The following is a 20,524-nucleotide window of genomic DNA, read 5'->3' as shown; positions in this document are numbered from 1 at the left end:
CCGCGATTATCTACCAAGGTGAACTATTATAGTGACTGATTTAATCATTTTGCGAACGTTCGCAGTGATTTTCTCAATCAAGCCACAGCTGGTCACGATCTCATGTCCAACTCATCTGCACAACTATACGCCAGTTCATTTACAGGTGGCTCTCTAACCGCCTAACAGACTCCTCTAACGGTCTTACAAACTCTGGAATGTCCTCCTTAACCTCTCTACAAATAGAGAGTCAAGGATCCTTCATCGATAAGTTTTGCTCTCTGAAAATAGGAAAGCTTGTCGGTAGAAAATTAGATCAGACATTTGGCTTCCACCTATTCTCTTCTAGTTTCATTAAATTTCTCTTGCTCTTCTATTCTTTTCTACCTCTGTTCTCAAGGCTCAAACTGACTTAAATATCGGAGGGTCAAGAATTGAAGGATCTCTATTCAGTCTTTTGACTGATTTTGTAGATTGGAGGAATTCTCATCAAGTCGCAAGAATCACTCCAGTCCAGTCTCACTCTAGTTGATCAATTCTATTCTAAATTTTAAGCCTTGCAGTAACAAATATCTATCAAATTTGCTAGTCAAATATACAGCAGACTACTTCTATAATCTTAAAATAACTTTTGAATCTTGATAGTTAAATATTTTTATAGCAAAAAAAATGGCTTACTCTAAACAAGTTTTGACCTCAAAACGCTATTTTTGTCAAAATCTATTTTTGACTAGAAGCTACGTCATCTCAAATAGACCCCTAATGCTACATAGATGTGGTCAATTATTTTTGTTTGAGACAAAAAAAATGAAATGGTAGAAGAAAGCAGGCAATAACATATAGATTGTCACATGCAGACGTAGTTGCACTAATAATGTGTATTTGAGCTTGTAGCTTGTATAATAGATTTTGCCCAAAAACATAGATTCTTGGTAGACATGAAGATATCAGTAAAGCATGCATCAAAGACGCGTGCGCAAAAGCTGGTAGCTATGTACTTGCGATCTTGCATTTATAAGAGATCATCATTTGAATGATGCGCAAGCATTAGCACATAATTTAAACTATGCATCAGCTTCTGAAACTGGTTTGTAGTCATCAATTGTGGAAACAAGACATATGCTCAATGTTCATCCCTATGGCATGTGATGAAGAAAACCTCTCAAAGTCTGTAGTTAGAGAGATGCGACAATCGAGCTATAGAGCTATTAAGCAAATATAATTGAAGTATTCGGTCATAAAGTGGCATGGAATCAACTCCAGATATTTGTTTATGGATTATGGATAATATCATATCATGTCACAATTAATTAACATAAAAGAACTCCAAATGGAAGCCCTTTTCTAAGGCAAATCAAGTTTTGTTACACGAGGCACAATGTGGGACTAATGTTGCTTGGACAAAATAAGTTTACCATATACATTGAACCAGATAACCAATTTCCCCAAACTTCAAAAACAGGTAGAATATTTAGTGTATGTCGATCTAATACAACTAGCTCCAGAGCTGGATTTTTGGTTAAGATGTGTATCACAGTGATAAGGATGAGGCCCGGCCCAATAGAGGAGACTTTGGATGACCGGATGCTTAGCGTAATCTTCACTCTCTCTTCGAGTATTTCTTTGTGCACCGCATGCGGTGCAATAAAAATATGCCGCTCCTTCGGATCACGTAGCCATACTTTCCAATGCAAATTAAATATATATTTTTTTATTTAAAATTTTGAATGATGAAAATGTCCTTCTATTCTAAAAAAATTATGACATCCCGTGGCCTGTTATGACATCCTGGAGACATATTGTTATGACATCCTGGAGACATATTATGACTTCCTGAAAACAAGAAGTTATAAAGGAAGAAGCAAGAAGTCATAAAGGGGGAAGGATATTTTCATCATTGAAAATTTTATTTTATATTTTCAGAAAATAATAATATATTTTCAGGATATCATATGCAGGCCACGGGATGTCATAACAGGTCACGAAATGTTATAATTTTTTTTAGAACAGAAGGATATTTTCATATTCAAAATTTTAAATCAAAAAACAGAATTGCAGGCATTTAATGGGTATTGAAAAGTAGAGGCTACGTGATCTAATGGGATGGCGTGATGCATTTCACGTTAATTTTATTGTACCGCATGCGATACACAAAGTATTTCTTTCTTCACTCTATACGAGCTTTTCCACAAATGGGCTTTGAGATGGATGACAGAGTGCCTAGATGGGTCAACAACTTGGACTCATATTTGGCCCATATATCTCAACACAGATGCAATTCATTTACAGAGATGTATTTTTAGGGCGTTTCGGTATTGTTGTTGTTTTTGTGTTCTTCTTTGCTGACAAGTTAGTAAAATACCACATGGAGATTGAAGTTGTAAATAGCACTTTTACAAAATTTCTGTCCTTCTTTGCTTTAGTTTTCAGTTTTTCTGAAGCAATAATTTGTTACCTAAATTTCTCAAGGTTAAGCAAACAATTTAAAAGCAGAATGATTTCTTTATACATACTTGCTCGGTGTGGTCCTTTTTTTTTTTTTTTTTTGCATTTTTAAAAACAAAACAGAAAACAAAAGAAATATCAACCAGGTCATAAATTATGCAGTGGAAATGACTTTTTCGAACATTTCTAGAACCTAACCAGATTGGCTTAAGAATCTGTTTTGAACCTAGGATGGGGACCAGATCAATGAACTCATCATTCAGCACAGTATCAGGATCAATTTGGTCTGATTCAGATAAGATTCTTAAGCCAATCTGGTTAGGTTGGTGCATTAGATTCATTGACATAGATTAGTGAATATAAAGTTATCCTTGATACACAATTCAAGGCTGGTTGAGCTCATCATATCAATCATTGTTCATGGTATATGTTGGCTGAATCCAACTCTGACCACTGATCCATGGAAAAGGAAAAAGGACCTTTAATGGGCCAGGCCCACCGACAGATTTGATGTATTTCCCTTTCACTTTTTCTTGAAATTTTGAGTCTGATATTTTAAGTAGCTTCAATTCAAATGGGACCTCCGAGCTCATTTCGGTTGCCAGGATAAAGTTTTAAATGGGGAATAAGGTTAATCATCTCTGGTTCAAAAATATGGCAGAAATTAGAGCGGGTAATTCCAACACACATAATCCTCATTTTCTACCCCAATCTCCTTTAAATACCCTGCTTCCAGTGCCATTTTCAATCAAAATTCTTGACGGAAAGATCTTAGTGATGTCCAGACAGGGCCACAAGAGGATGCCTTTGATCCTAATTATATGGGTCAGACAATGGTTTTTTTTTTTTTTAAGTAGAAGTCAACAATATAGAATTCCTTAAGGTAGTGTTTGGTTATTCTTTTCGTATTCCTGAAATAGGAATACGAATTTTTAGAGAATAACTATTCACCATGTCTATTCCAGATTTCTATTTGGTTGAAAATCTGTTATTCCATCGAGAATAAGATGCAATTAATACAGTGTTATTTTATGTACCTAGAATAAAGTGTAATTAATACTCATTAAAGACCTAAAATAAACTATTCTATGGTCCACTATAAAATAGCTAAATCAGAATAGATTGGAATAAGATGCAATTAATGCAGGATTGACCAGAATTGCTAAATCTGCAGGACCCACCACCACTTTTTCTAGTGTTTGGGAGAATAGATGGAATAAGCTCTTATTCTATCCAGGATAAGGGCATCCAAACCCTACCTAAGAAAGCAAGTTTACAAAAAATGCTGTGGCCCCTGTACAAGATAAATGATGATCCTGAGAGGTATGCAGTTGTAACCCAGATAAGTGAAGCCATAATGCACATAAGTGGGGATTTAAAAAAGGACAAAAACTATGGAGACAACGCACGCTATAGACCCCTTTAGTTTGCGGGTAGAATTTTTTTTTCCAAAAAGTTATGTTCTGTGAAGTTATTTTCTGAGAATAAAATTTTAATATATTTGATTGATCATAAGAAAGTGACAAATTACAGAGTAGTTTATATCTGGTTGAGTACTTAATTTTTTAAAAAAATTATATAAAATACTTATTATATCTTTAATAGATATCAAACCATATCTTTTTGCTCCTAAATTTTATATAAATATTAATATTATATTAATATTAATATAATATCAATATATTATAATATAATATAAGACTATAATAATTTATTATGTTAATATAATATTAATATTTTAATATAATAAATTTATTAATATAGATATAAATATTATATTATATTAATATTAATAAAAATATTATATTAGTATAAATATTAAAATAATATTAAAATATAATAAATATTATTATAGTAATATTATATTCATATAAATATTAGAATAATATTAATATAATATTATATCGTTGTTCTGTATTTTATCCTAACCATCTATTGATATTTTGTAAAATTTTAGTCGTAGATCTAAAAAGATATTTTGAAAAAAAAAAAAAAGTAGCACCATTTTCTATCCCATAAAAAATATCAAAATGTATCTCTCCCATTTTCACTTTTTATGAAATGTAGAAAGTGAATTCTCACGAGAAGACTTTTTTTCATTCTTTTTTTTTTTAAAATTTCAACCAAACAAGAGATCTTCCTCTTCACTTTTGAGAAAGTACCGTTTCCCATCTCTACTTTCCGTCAACGAAACGAGTCCTATGTAATTATAAATATGTAAATTAGGGATAAAACTTGTGAGAACCAGCCCTTATGGCCTGAGTAAATCTCTACACCATATGCAAGAAAGACTGAGTAGAAAATGAAACCGCAGGCGCATCAAAGTTTGGAGTGCCAATACGCCAAACGGTGAACTGACTGTGGAGCTGTCCGAAGGAGAAATGGTAGTGCAGCAGATGGATATAAATAGAAATATACCCATAGTAAGTCTGTAACTGCAGAAGATAAAGGAGAATCTGAGCTCCTCCAAGAGAATGATAGGGCAATGAGCTGATAATCTGGACGTAATGAAACTGTATGTGATGGTAACAGGAATGACGATAGTTATCGGTGTTGAATCTCCCTGATAATGAAGCAGGTTGATAGGTTAGGTTCTATTTTTAAGGAGATTCTAGTGTTGGGTCAAGTTGCAATGAAATGAGTTGGCTGGGGAATAGTATAAGACAATCCGGTAAGGATCAGCAGTGTTTATGTGAGCTCATGCAGAAAAAGCTATGTGCAAGCTAAGATTTTCTCCATTTTATTTATACATTTATTTGATTTTTTATGTCTTCATAATCAATTGATGGACGGGCACATACAAGTCTTGCAGTTCTGAGAAGGTGGTAAGTTAGTTTTGTCGATGACAGGACTGAAAGTAAACGAGATACAGATTAGATATTAATATATTTATATCTATATTTATTTTATTTGATAAATATAAATATAAATAAAAATATTATTTAAATATAAAAATTGATATTTATAATTATTTTAAACAGATACAAATATAATTCAGATATTGAAAATATGAATATAATTATAACTATAAATTAGCTAATTATATTTTATGACTATATAACCAAAAATATTACTAAATAAATGATAAATTAATTTAATAGTATATCTATATGATTGTATGTTTTTTTAAAAAATTAATAAGTATCATATAAAATTATATAAAGTTGCAGATACATTCGGATATTCGCATGAGGATCAGATGGTGGTTTATTTATATCTATATCTATTTTATTTTGACAAATATGAATATGAATATGGATATTAATCGGATCTTAAAATTTTTATTTATATTTAAATTGATTCAAATACGATATTATTCGTACTACTTTCACTCTTGGCCAAGAATGAGTTTTCAAGATGTTGCAGGTCTAACCAGACTCAACCAAGAACAGGACCAAGTTTAGAGATGCGACAAATCTAATTTGACCCAACCAATCTATCTAGACCCAACCAAAACCAGATAAGGCTCCTTATAGCTCTGACAAGATTCTGAATTTTCAGCGCTCGTATATACTGTACATTGTTAAGATAGAACAGGACAAAAGAAAAATAAAAAGCCAGCTCAATGTACAAACTAGGGTACCCAAATTTCACAGGAGAGCCCGTCTAGTCCTCAGGCCCTACCGGCGACCACCTCTCTGGAGACCAGCCCGGGCTTCTCCATTCTCGATCATGGTGGGCTCCCCAAGGGTCACCTGTCAGCCTGTTTGTGGTGGTGGTAGTGAGGGGCCACAAGTGGTTGAAACGCCGCCGCCGCGTCCGCCGGACCACTGACTTGGTGTTCTGCCGGACCAGGCCATTGATGGCCTTGAGGTAGTTGCAGGAGTCGTGGTCGCGGAGGATGGTGCCGTCGGAACCGTAGGCCGTTGGGTCGCTCAGCGTCTCCAGTGGGTGTGGCGAGTTGAGGAAGGCTCTCAGGGCACCGGCCACCGTCGCTTTCGATGCGCCCCCGGCCGTGTTCCTTCCGTCCAGGGTGTAGAGAGCTGCTCCTGGGGGGAGGAAAGGGTGGGGAGGAGAGTTTTTGGCGTCGGGTTGGAGGATGTACGTCTGGCCCAGTGGTGAATATAGGACTTTCTGTGCCACCACCCATAACGAATGCTATTAAACTGATGAATACCGAATTAGCGGAAGTACGGCAAAAAGACAAATCATGACTGAAAGTTAGGTCGACTTAAGTTGCAGATATTTCGATGCGGATCCAAAGACCAATACTGCTTTGGTTCATTAAATGGTGATGAGTATCAGACAGAACCTCGTTCCTCGTAGGAAATCTAAGATGAAGCTGAACTCGGTTGTCTACCGGACTTCTGGCCTGGTCAATTCCAACCAGCTCCAGGTAATCCGTATTTCTTGGATCATAAACTTGAGAGACATGGCGGGTTTGAGATTCAAATTCATGAATCATTAACATAAGGGAATTAAAAGCTAGAATCCAAATTCTAGTGTTGAATCAATTCATTCAGAAGCACCATTTGGGCAAGTTAATCCATGATCGGATGATTAACTTAAAGAGATATGACAGGTTTTAGATCCAGCTCCACGTATCGTAGAAGAATTCAAAGGTTCAAAAGAGGACTCACCTCGTTATTGAGACAAGGGTGAGAGCGGAAAGCTCTGTTGAGGCGCTTCAGGACATGGGCCACGTGGTTTGGGTAGCCACAAGAAAAGGCCCGGGGCACGATGTCCCGGTGCATCATTACCGAGAGCACCTGCCCCTCCTCCAGCCCCAGCGCTTCCAACACCCGCTTTCCCCCGCAGAACACGGACGGGGAGCCGAAGGTCACCACGGGGAGGAGAGTGGACGGCTTGACGGCGCCCCGAGCCAAGAGCATGAGGTGGACGAGGAGAGAGAGGCTCCCTCCAAGCGAATGCCCCGTGAATCGAAGCTTCGCCCTCTCCCCGCAACGCTTCAGGTGGTCCTCGATCTCCGGCATGAACTGCTCGTATATTCCCTTCGCTGCTTCATATATCCCTCGATGTACCAGTACCTCCATCCCCTTTTCAAATGCCCCAAAATAAGTTCGATACTTTAACGACATTGTGCCTAACAATACTTTAATTATTGTTTTCATTATTATACCGGAAGCAATGGCGCCATCATTTGCTCAATTTTGACTGGGCGGAGAATAAAATATTTTGTTATGACAAATGCTAATATTGATCTGATGAAAACTGATAGACGGTAAAAAAAGATTCCCCAATTAACTGTTTTAATTTAGAGTTTCTACTATAATAGCAGATAGATATTAAGGAAGGTTTTTAAATTAACTGTTACATTAGTTTTCAAGTCTAGACATTACCTCAAATTTGGTGGGTTCGAAGAACAGGTTGGCTTGCCACGAAGCCAGCGAATCGGATCCCTGTCATTTGGTCGAACAGTTAGCAGCAGCATAAGGAACGACGGCGGCAGCAATGTAATGAATGAGAATTTTGAGGGTTTTTATCTGATTCAGGCCACCTGGATGACGAAGCAGCGAGTGCCGGTGCCGGGGTCGTCGCATACAAACCACTCGCACGGCGAGGAATGAAGCGACTGGAGATCCTTCGCCGCCTCATGCCGCGCCTCCTCCTCCGCCGCCACCACTGCCGTCATCGTCGACGTGGCCACATACGCGGCCACATTGGACTTGTATACCCGACCGGGACTCTCCTTCGGCGACTGCGCCTTCGCCGGCCCTTCGCCGAGTGTGTCGTATTCGGAAGTCCCCTTCGGCGACTGCGCCTCCTCCGGCCCTTCGACGAGTGCCTCCCCGCCGTCGGTGGGCTCGGGTTCCCCGCCGAGGGACAGGAGGCCCTTGGCGCGGGAGTGGACGTAGGACGCGGCCGACGCCGCTATCTCGTAGGCCATGGACGGCCGTATCGGGCGCCTCCGCTGGGTCCCCGGCCCGGATCCGCGGTCCGCTCCAGTCGGTCCACGCGGAGGGTGGGGCGAGTCGTTCTCGAGCCGGGCCTTGATTGCGGCGTCCGCTTTCTTTTCCAGCGAAGAGGTGACAAAACGAAGATCGTAGTGCTTCCTCAGGGCCTCCGCCTATAACTAGAAATAAGAACTAATTAAAATAAATTAAAAAAAAAAAAAAAACGTCTCTTTGCAGAAATGCTCCCAACAAAGCTAGCCTCAATATAATGCAACAATAGCAGTACTAAAAGTAAGATCAATAGTAATAACAATAATGATAATGACAATGGTAATACTCACGACACTATTAATAATAAGAGTGGTTGCACTGGTCTAAGAGACTTCTTATTTAAATATGCTTAGCATACATCCGATACAGATGAAGGATTTGGGTTATATCTTTCGCATGAAAGAATATATATATATATTTTTTTTGCAATATCAACCGTCGACTGTATGATATATTTTTTTCAAGCTACGATGTGATATGTGTCACGCCCCCGACCTGAGATTGTGAATCGAGGGTCATAGCAACCGCCACATACTTATAGAATACTTTTCCCATAAGCATGCAAGGCATCTCATCATGATATCTACACAAACAGTTAAATAAATTTTTTCTTTATTCAATAATCAAACCTTGGTTCAAATAACAAATCAAAACTAAGTGTTCAAAAGAAAGTAACTGTCTGACAAAGTCAATATTAAAAACAAAACTAAAAGTCTTAAATAAATTCTGAGAAAATCCTAAATCAATGAGTTAACTCCATCTCTAATCGCTCTCCCAACTGAAATCCCGCATCATGCTAATTTTCTGGATCTGTAAGAAAAATATAAAACTTATCATGAGCTAAATAGCCCAGTAAGCAGTGTATACCTTTAACTGAATAATCAGGCAAATAATACTATGCATAACAAATCAATATGTAATTTCATGAAATCATATTCATTTTGTCAATCATATATAAAAATCAAATCATCATAATTTTCAATTATGCTTTTCTTCTTAAATTCATCAATTTCTTAAATTCTTCTTACCAACCATGACTATGACCACATTATCCCTGTGGCAGGGTCATAATACCGCGTATCTGCTTGCGGTGGGCTGCGAATCATCTGGCAGCCAAGTCCTTTGGAACCACTGGTCTAACTGGCGGTTTTGTCGCTGGTCTATCTGGCAACATATCGCTGGTCTCACTAGCGACATAAATCCTCAGGACAGTCAATTGCCAACGTATATGCCCCCATTGGCGGGGTCCTCAACACAGTCAGGTTGTCAATTTCATATTGTCTTCCAATTCATATATTATTTTCAAGAATAATAAAATTAATTGATTTTCGAGTCAAATCAATTATAACATTCTTTGAGATTATATATCATCATAATAATTGCTCAACAAATAACTTCAATCATAAATAATTTTCTACAATTAACTTTCATCATAAATAATTTTCAACAATTATTTCAATAAATAATTTCAATCACAAGCATGCATAAATTTATTTAATTCATAATATACCAGATAAATTCAGTAAAAATAAACACTACTTACCTCAAAAGAAAATCCAAACTAGAAATTCTAAGGGTCTCGAAAATCCTTCTCTGAACCTGATATGTCAAATATCATATTTTAAATCAAAATTTCATCGAATTAAAAATAACTAAATTATTAAAATCTAATGTCCCCACGAGGATCAATTCGTCGACAGCATCCAGGGTTTTTTGAACTAATCCATGGATACCCTAATTATATTTATTTATATTTTTATTGCTATTTTTTTTAAATTTTTTTTAATTAATTAATTCCATAAATCCTAAAATCTAAAGAGAGGGAGAGAGAGAGTTTCTCTCTCTCCGCCCCTTCTCTTTTTTTTTTTTTTCTTTTCTTCTTTTTCTTCTTTTTCTTTTCCTTTCTTTTCCTTTTCTTCTTTTTTTCTTCTTTTTCTTGGTTCTTCCCATGCCGGAACAGGGGACCGGCATTCCCTCGGCCTTGACCGGCCGTTCGGGCCACGGCGGCCGACGGGGGCCACTCCCCCGATCACGGAGGAGCGTGACCGACGGTCAATTTTGATCGCCGGCGCCGGAAAAGTTCACGGAAAGGAGACCTAAACAGAGGTCCCTTTTCCGACCGAAAATCGACGACTTTCGTCGCCGGCAGCCGCGCACAAATGCACGGGGAGGAAGGAGAAGAAAGAGGAGAAGAAGAGGGAAACCTACCTTGACCTCCGGTGACCTCGCCGGCGAGCAATCACGGCGAGAATCCGAACGATATCTGCGGCTTCGATTGAGAAAAACGGAGAGAAAGAGAGAGGGAGGAGGCCGATCTTCGGTCTCAAGGGGGAGGGGTCTTCTTATAGAGGACCCTAGGACTCCGAGGGGTCCAAGGAGTCCTGATTTTCTTGGGTTTCGCCGGAGAAGAAGACTCCTATCGGGAGTCTTCTTCCCGGTTTGCTCTATTTTTTTTCATTCATATTTTTTTTTTTTATTTTGGGCTTTTGTGGGCTGAAATAGGTTTTGGGCTATAACATTCTTCACCCCTAAAAAGAAATTTCGTCCTCAAAATTTTTCATACCTGTAGTCTCGAAGAGCTGGGGATATTTTTGCTTCATTTCTTCCTCTAGCTCCCAAGTAGCTTCTCTTTCTGAATGTCGACTCCACTGTACCTTTACATAAGGAATGTTGCGACGTCTCAGCACCTGTTCTTTACGGTCTACGATCCGTATCGGGTATTCTTCATATGTTAGATCCTTCCTGGCTTGCACTGGTTCAAGTTTCACGATGTGACTTGGATCTGGTAAATATTTCTTTAACATAGAAACATGAAAAACATTATGTACTCCTGCAAGTGAAGGGGGTAAGGCAAGTCGATAAGCCACCTCACTAATTCTTTCCAAAATCTCAAACGGACCCATATATCTAGGATTCAATTTACCACGAATGCCAAATCTTGAGATTCCTTTTGAAGGAGATACTTTGAGAAACACATGGTCACCGACTTGAAATTCTAATTTCCGTCTCCTGTTGTCTGCATAGCTTTTCTGTCTGCTTTGTGCTGCCCGAAGTCGATCTTTAATTAATTGAATCTTCTCGACTGCTTGTTGAACAAGTTCGGGATCCAATATTCTTCGCTCACCGACATCATCCCAGTGAATCGGTGATTGACATCTTCTACCATATAAAGCTTCGTAAGGTGCCATACCAATGCTAGCCTGATAACTGTTATTGTAAGCGAACTCAATCAAAGGTAGATGCTCATCCCATGAACTTTTCATATCCAAAATACAGGTTCTCAACATATCTTCTAAGATCTGAATAGTTCTCTCTGACTGACCATCAGTCTGTGGATGAAAAGCTGTATTGAAGTTCAATTTTGTTCCTAATGCCTTGTGTAAGCTCTTCCAAAACTGTGATACAAATCTGATGTCTCGATCCGATACGATGGTCACTGGAATTCTATGTAGTCTTACAATTTCTTTCATATATAACTTTGCTAGTCTTTCCAGGGTAAATCCAACTCTAATTGGAAGAAAGTGTGCAGACTTTGTCAATCAGTCCACAATCACCCAGGCTGCATCATTTTTACTGGGAGTCTTCGGTAGTCCAGTTACAAAATCCATAGTGATATGTTTCCACTTTCAAACTGGAATATCAAGAGGTTGAAGTAGTCCCGCAGGTCTCTGATGTTCAGCTTTAACTTTTTGACATACCATACATTGAGCCACGAATTGAGCGATCTCTCTCTTCATATTATTCCACCAGTACATTTTTTTTAAGTCTCTATACATCTTGGTACCTCCCGGATGAACTGTATAACCGGTCTGATGTGCTTCCTGAAGTATTTCATACTTGAGTGCTGAATCATTGGGTACGCAAATTCTATTTTCGAATCTTAACGAACCGTCTTCATGTATCTTGAATTCAGATTGAACACCAGCTTCCACTGAATTTCTTATTTTTATTAGTTGTGGATCATCATTCTGGACAACGAAAATTCTTTCAATGAGTGTTGGCTGAACCCTCATGTTGGCTAACCGTACTGTTGAGTCATATATTCGAATGTCTAATTCCAATTTTCTTATGTCCTCCAATAATTCACTTTGATGTGTAATTAAAACAGCCATATTTCCCACAGATTTTCTACTAAGGGCATCAGCAACAACATTAGCTTTTCCCGGATGATAATGAATTGTTTAAATCATAATCCTTTAATAGTTCTAACCACATTCTCTGTCTCATGTTTAATTCTTTCTGTGTAAAAATATACTTCAAACTCTTATGATCTGTAAACACTTCACACTGCGCACCGTATAAATGATGTCTCCAAATTTTTAGGGCAAAAAATACTGCAGCTAATTCCAAATCATGTGTCGGATAATTTTGTTCATATGGTTTCAATTATCTTGAGGCATAGGCTACTACCTTACCATGTTGCATTAATACACAGCCGAGTCCCTTTTTAGATGCATCACTATATATTGTGAAACCTTCATCTCCTGTTGGTATAGTAAGGATAGGGGTTGACACTAATCGTTGTTTTAATTCTTGGAAACTCTGTTCATAATCTTCAGACCACTCGAATTTAACTCCTTTTTGAGTAAGACGAGTCAAAGGTGCAGCTATGCGGAAAAATCCTTCTACAAATCGTCTGTAATATCCTGCCATCCCAGAAAACTTCAAATCTCAGAAATATTTGTAGGTCTGTTCCACTGCATCACAGCTTCCACTTTTGCTGAATCCACAGAAATTCCATCCTTAGATACGATGTGTCCTAAAAAGGCTATTTTGTCCAACCAAAATTCACACTTCTTAAATTTGGCATAAAATTTTTTTTTCCTCAATATTTGTAGCACACACCGTAAATGTTCTTCATGCTCCAATTTACTTCTATAATATATCAAAATATCATCAATAAATACGACAACAAATTTATCAAGATAAGATCTGAATATTCTGTTCATTAAATTCATAAAGGCTGCTGGAGCATTGGTTAACCCAAAAGGCATCACTAAAAATTCATAATATCCATAACGAGTTCTAAATGCCGTCTTTGGTATGTCCTCTGTTTTGATTTTTAACTGATGATACCCTGAATGAAGATCAATTTTAGAAAAGACTTGTGCACCTTGCAACTGATCAAACAAATCATCAATTCGAGGTAGAGGATACTTATTTCTGATAGTATTTTTATTCAACTCTCTATAGTCGATACAGAGTCTCATACTACCATCTTTCTTCTTTACAAATAAGACTGGAGCCCCCCAAGGAGATACACTAGGCCTTATAAAACCTTTATCCAATAAATCCTGTAATTGATCTTTTAACTCCTTTAACTCCATAGGGGCCATTCTGTAAGGAGCTTTAGAAATCGGACTGGTATTGGGTGCCAACTCAATAGTAAATTCAATCTCTCTATCTGGTGGTAGTCCGACTAAATCATCAATGAATACATCCGAAAATTCATTTACGATAGGAATATCCTGTAACTTCAATTCATCATGATCTTTATTCTTTATTGATACTAGGTAACCTCTACATCCCTTTCTTATCATCTGTCTAGCTTGTACAAGTGAAATAATACGTGGAGGGGTGGTTCCTGTACTTCCATTAAAACTAAAAGTTATTTCTTCCGGTATGTGAAAGTTCACTCTCTTTCCATGACAATCCACAGAGGCATGATAAGTAGCCAGCCAATCCATTCCTAGAATGACATCGAAATCATGCATATCCAGGACCACCAAATCTGTCGGTAATTCTCTTTCTCCTATCTTGATACTACATGACTTGCACACACTTTCGGTACTCAAAATACCACCTACTGGTGTCTCAACATATAATTTGGTTTTCATGGGTTCACAACCTATATCATGCTTCTAATAAAAGTAGTTGATATAAAGGAGTGTGTAGCACCAGAATCAAACAAAACTAAAGCATGAATACCAGATACATGAATGGTACCTGTCACCACAGCATTGGAGGCCTGAGCATCCTGTTGTGTGAGGGCATAAATTCTTCCTTGAGTTTTCGGCCTTTGACCTCCGTCCTTCGCTTGTGTTGATCTATTTTCATCCATCTGCGGGCAATCTGCAATCTTGTGTCCTTTCTGGCCACATCTAAAACACGAATCAGTATTCCATGGGTAATTAGAAGTCTCATGCTCTCTTCGGCCGCATCTCGAACATCTAGCTGCCACATTCTCACGATTCTTATCAGTTGCTGGCTTCTTTGCTGGAACCTTATTGTTCTGATTTCGTCCTTGAGTTCCACTAAACCTATTTCTCTTCTTCTGATTCCGTTCACGCTCCGCATGAGCTTCATTAGCTTCTCTCTCAATTATTAGAGCTTTGTTCACAACTGAGGCATAGGTAGTTAGCTCATAGGGTACAACCTGTCTCCTGATTTCTGTCTTCAGTCCCATTTCAAATTTGTGTACTCTGTCTTGCTCAATCTCAACTAGTCTCGGAACAAATTTGGCTAACTCCGTGAATTTGGCTTCATATTCTGCAACGGATCTGTTACCCTGTCTCAGGTGAATGAACTCCTGTTCTTTTTGTATTCTGACACTTCGGGGGAAATACTTGTCAAAGAATTCATCTCGAAATCTCTCCTAAGTGAGTGGTATCCCATCGTGCTCATATTTTTTGTTCTAGTATACGCCACCAGTTGTATGCCTCGCCTTGTAGCAGATATGCTGTATAGCGGATCTTTTCTTCATCGTGGCATTCTTGCATGGCGAAGGCCTTCTCCATTTTCATAATCCAGTTATCTGCTTCTAGTGGCTCGATAGTCCCTTTAAAGACTGGAGGAGCTAGCTTCTTAAATTTGATGATATTGTTTCTCTGCATCGGATGTTCTCCATGTCCAGGTATTGGTGGAAATTGCTGACGTGGCTGTGCATGTTGTTGTTGAAGTAACTGTTGCTGTGTTTGAACTACTCCGATCAGAGTTTGCATTAGTTGAGTCATGTTCGGCTCCTGTACTATCGGAGTATTTTTGGTAAGATCATGGATTCCCTCCTGCTGAGTTGTGCCACTGTTTAATTGTGGAGTATTATCGCCAAGTGGATTTGATGTCCCTCCTACCGCTCCTTGAGTATTCCTTGCTCGTCGTGGAGGCATATTGACCTATGATAGATTTGAGATAATAACTTATCCTTAATAAGGTTATAACTTGTGACAAATCAAAATCATCATAACTAACATTTCAATTTCCTAATGTCTACCCATCACTCGCTCACTTTATTCTACATGTCTCTATCTATCTACTTATGCTCTGATACCATATTAATTGTCACGCCCCCGATCCGAGATTGTGAATCGAGGGTCATGGCAACCGCGACATACTTATAGAATACTTTTTCCATAAGCATGCAAAGCATCTCATCATGATATCTTCACAAACAGTTAAATAAATTTTTTTTTTATTCAATAATCAAATCTTGGTTCAAATAACAAATCAAAACTAAGTGTTCAAAAGAAAATAACTGTCTGACAAAGTCAATATTAAAAACAAAACTAAAAGTCTTAAATAAATTCTGAGAAAATCCTAAATCAATGAGTTAACTCTATCTCTAATCGCTCTCCCAACCGAAATCCCGCATCATGCTAATTTTCTGGATCTGTAAGAAAAACATAAAACTTATCATGAGCTAAATAGCCCAGTAAGCAGTGTATACCTTTAACTGAATAATCAGGCAAATAATACTATGCATAACAAATCAATATGTAATTTTATGAAATCATATTCATACTGTCAATCATATATAAAAATCAAATCATCATAATTTCCAATTATGCTTTTCTTCTTAAATTCATCAATTTCTTTAATTCTTCTTACCAACCATGACTATGACCACATTATCCCTGTGGCAGGGTCATAATACCGCGTATCTGCTTACGGTGGGCTGCGAATCATCTGGCAGCCAAGTCCTTTGAAACCGCTGGTCTAACTGGCGGTTTTGTCGCTGGTCTCACTGGCGACATAAATCCTCAGGACAGTCAATTGCCAATGTATATGCCCCCATTGGCGGGGTCCTCAACACAGTCAGGTTGTCAATTTCATATTGTCTTTCAATTCATATATTATTTTCAAGAATAATAAAATTAATTGATATTCGAGTCAAATCAATTATAACATTCTTTGAGATCATATATCATCATAATAATTGCTCAACAAATAACTTCAATCATAAATAATTTTCTACAATTAACTTTCATCATAAATAATTTTTAACAATTATTTCAATAAATAATTTCAATCGCAAGCATACATAAATTTATTTAATTCATAATATACCAGATAAATTCAGTAAAAGTAAACACTACTTACCTCAAAAAAAAATTCAAACTAGAAATTCTAAGGGTCTCGAAAATCCTTCTCTGAACCTGATATGTCAAATATCATATTTTAAATCAAAATTTCATCGAATTAAAAATAATTAAATTATTAAAATTTAATGTCCCCATGAGGATCAATTCGTCGACAGCATCCAGGGTTTTTCGAACTAATCCATGGATACCCTAATTATATTTATTTATATTTTTATTGCTATTTTTTTTTTAAATTTTTTTTTAATTAATTAATTCCATAAATCCTAAAATCTAAAGAGAGAGAGAGAGTTTCTCTCTCTCCGCCCCTTCTCTTTTTTTTTTTTCTTTTCTTCTTTTTCTTCTTTTTTTTTCCTTTCTTTTCCTTTTCTTCTTTTTTTTCTTCTTTTTCTTGGTTCTTCCCGTGCCGGAACAGGGGACCGGCATTCCCTCGACCTTGACTGGCCGTTCGGGCCACGGCCGCCGTGGCGGAGGCCGGCGGCCGATGGGGGCCACTCCGCCGATCACGGAGGAGCGTGGCCGGCGGTCAGTTTTGATCGCCGGCGCCGGAAAAGTTCACGGAAAGGAGACCAAAATAGAGGTCCCTTTCCCGACCGAAAATCGGCGACTTTCGTCGCCGGCAGCCGCGCACAAATGCACGGGGAGGAAGGAGAAGAAAGAGGAGAAGAAGAGGAAAACTTACCTTGACCTCCGGTGACCTCGCCGGCGAGCAATCACGGCGAGAATCCGAACGATATCCGCGGCTTCGATTGAGAAAAATGGAGAGAAAGAGAGATGGAGGAGGCCGATCTTCGGTCTCAAAGGGGAGGGGTCTTCTTATAGAGGACCCTAGGACTCTGAGGGGTCCTAGGAGTCTCGATTTTCTTGGGTTTCGCCGGAGAAGAAGACTCCTATCGGGAGTCTTCTTCCCGGTTTGCTCTATTTTTTTTCATTCATATATATATATATATATATATATATATATATATATATATATATATATATTTTTGAGCTTTTGTGGGTTGAAATAGGTTTTGGACTATAACAATATGTATTATAGATGGAAGAAGAAGATTGAAATACTTTAAAACTGTGCATGCTTGATCAAACAGTTGATGCCGCTTAGAAAGCTATGCAGTGCTCGATCTAATGGTTGACGTCATGGAAGAATATCAATCAGTCTTTCATATAAAATATACAACCTGAACCTGCAGGTGAGGGGGTTAAAAGGGAATTCGCTTGAAAGAGAGGATATATCAAATCATTTTTCAGAGATGCAATAGAAGTGGTTTTTTTTTTTTCCTCTCTCTCTCTAGATGGGGAAGGGGGATGAGATTCTAAATATTTTTGTTATTTGATTATTATTTCACAGACGATCATTATGTCACATGAATTAAATTTTAGTATTATTAATAAAGATCAACTATTAGCCGGCAATATATAAAAACAATATTATTATTTTTCATATTATTTTTATAATAACAAATAATAATTATTATAAAATTAATTATCATAATCATTATTATCGTCATTATATACAATACATATTGTTGGAACAAAGGCTTGAACTTAAACTCAAAGTCCACGGCCAGTAATGTCGCATCATGATGGGAAAAGTACAGGTACCGCTGGATGCTTGTGTACCGAATGGTGTTCCTCGATCGTCCTCCAAAGCAGGTTTTAGCAGGTAGTTTATCCAGGTTTTATTGCCATTTTCACAGTGGCCCACTTAAAAATTCTGTCAAGTATACCCTGGGAGAGTGCGAGCAGATCATAGGGACACAGCATTTTTCAGATGATAATAACACTAAACTCAGTCCAAATCCGCCGTTCAAACATTTTGGGTCGTGACAATGGAGGAGATGCACCCTAAAGAACGAAACTCAGTCCAAATCCGCCGTCGATCTTTTACATATTTCCTCCGCATACCTACTTACTTTCTGCTACACATATATACTTCAATTTTTGTTCTATAGTTAACCATAGCATCATTTCATGCATGGTCCATAATGCTACCAAAGTACAAAAACAGTATTGATAGATCATGTTTGATTCACAGTCTTTCAAATTGTATTTCTTTTACAGTTGTTCAACTTCTCTTTTTTGGATTGTATATCTTCGGTAAATTATGGATTTTCTGTCTTTGTTTGTTTCTTCACTGTTATATTTCTTGTGTATTTTATCTGTCTTTCTCCTATGCTTCTACCTGTATTTTATTTCTGCAGGCCACTACTGGATGGCCATTTTGTTCTATGGCAGCCTGTTCACTTGATCTATTTTGTACTCTGTTATTATATGAATAAAGTGTTCCTTTTATACCAAAAAAAAAACTAGCCACACTCCATTCGCAGCGGGCCACCCATCCATTTAGCCTGCTAAAACTACCTCTGCTTATTCTCGCCAGCCATTGAATCCTCCCCTCAGGTTCTCCGCATGGTAACAAAATAACTCTCTTTTAAATAATTTTTCTTTGTGATGAATTAAATAATTTAATGAATGAAAGTCACAAAAAAAAAAAAAAAAGAAGGGAAAAACCTTTTCTCTGTTAGATCGTACGAGAGAGGACATGCGGCGGCGGTCCTACCATCTCTACGGTCCGATCACGCAAAAGTGAAATGAAAACGAGCGGCCGCGATGAGAGGAGGAAACAAACTAACCGATCACGCAAAAGTGAAGTGAAAACGAGCGGCCGCGATGAGAGGAGGAAACAAACTAACCTTGATATCCGGTATCACGTAGACTATGTTACAGAGAAACGCCAGCTTGGAGAAGCGCTTGGCGACCGTCCACGGGACCGGGGCCAAAAGCCGCGCGAACGACTCCTGATCCCAGTCGCTCGGCTCCTCCTTCCCCTCCCCCTCCTCGCCCGAGTCATAACTCACCGCGCAGAGCTCATCCGAGTCGTAACTCGCCTTCTCGTCTTCTTTTGGCTTCCGACCCCGCCACCGGCTCCTCAGGTCCCAGATCCTCTCCACCCAATTCGCCCGCTTGTCCGTCTCCGATCCGACCTCCTTCTCGCTGCTCTCCTCCGGATCAACCAGTCTGGTCCCCCCATTTGCCTCCTCGGAGTCGAACAGAAACGATCGGATCGAGTTGGGTATGATGCGGAACAGGCCGATCGACCGGATAGTCTTGAGCTTCGCGTGCGCCGCCACGGTGGCGGTGGGGCGCTGGACGCTGAGGGAGCACCGAAGCTGGTGCTCCGACCGCGACCGCCTCATCCCCGCGAGGTCGTCGTTGCCGTTCCAGTCCTCGCGGCTGCCCCGTTGGTCATTCGGCCCCGCCGCTGCCGGCGGTGAGGCGCCGTGGATTCTCACTGCCGCGACGATCATCCGCCGCCAGCGGTGAGTCCTCTTTCCTTTGTATCCTTGGTTTTTTGTGGGATCTCCGAACGGCCGAAGGCGATCTGGAATCAAAGAGAACGAAATTTAGTCAGGGGAATTCGTACGTCTTCCTTCCCCACTCTCCCTCTCGCGAACCCACCTCTTAAATAGCAAAGATTCCATAACAAATGTATTTTTTTTTAATCTCTCAACTATCCGCATAAAATTTGTATGAGGAAACTAATTATCTGCCATCCAGCTCACTATAAATGTGAACCCGGACGGCGCATGTCGTTTCCCTATAAAATTTAATGAGGCAAATTTGAGGGATTACTGGAGGTACATCGTACATGGTTTTAAAAGAAAGCGACGACCAAGAGTGGGTATATTGTCGTGATGCTGCCGGAGGCGGGATCCCTCAGCAAACGAAACCAGCCCTAGGCCCTGGTTTTTGTTGTCTCCGATCCGCTCCAACATATACGCTGGAAAGACAAAGGAAGGATGGAGATGGAGGGAACTCCGAAGGAAAAAACTAGGCCAAAAGAAAGTGTCATCAGCCATTTTAGGACTTCACGGC

At 38.8% G+C, this 20,524-nt stretch overlaps 1 protein-coding gene across 2 annotated transcripts; it reads right to left on the bottom strand.

Moving 5' to 3' along the window:
- Positions 1 to 5,768: 5,768 nt before the first annotated feature.
- LOC105047792 (phospholipase A1 PLIP1, chloroplastic-like) lies at positions 5,769 to 20,066 on the bottom strand. 2 transcript variants are annotated; one of them, XM_073258961.1, is made up of 5 exons: positions 19,342 to 20,066; positions 7,883 to 8,452; positions 7,725 to 7,784; positions 7,005 to 7,421; positions 5,769 to 6,498 (listed from the first exon to the last, which is right to left on the bottom strand). In XM_073258961.1, exons 1-5 carry the CDS (start codon positions 19,954 to 19,956, stop codon positions 6,031 to 6,033), a joined length of 2,130 nt encoding a protein of 709 aa, XP_073115062.1. In that variant the 5' UTR covers positions 19,957 to 20,066; the 3' UTR covers positions 5,769 to 6,030. The 2 variants fall into 2 exon arrangements, with proteins under 2 accessions (XP_073115062.1, XP_073115063.1); XM_073258962.1 differs by having other exon boundaries at positions 6,117 to 6,530.
- Between the last annotated feature and the right edge of the window lie 458 nt (positions 20,067 to 20,524).

Source organism: Elaeis guineensis, chromosome 6 (assembly GCF_000442705.2).
Source record: "Elaeis guineensis isolate ETL-2024a chromosome 6, EG11, whole genome shotgun sequence".
Classification (NCBI taxonomy): Eukaryota; Viridiplantae; Streptophyta; class Magnoliopsida; order Arecales; family Arecaceae; genus Elaeis; species Elaeis guineensis.
Note: the sequence above shows the minus strand (reverse complement) of the source record. Positions and strands in the feature narration are given on the sequence as shown.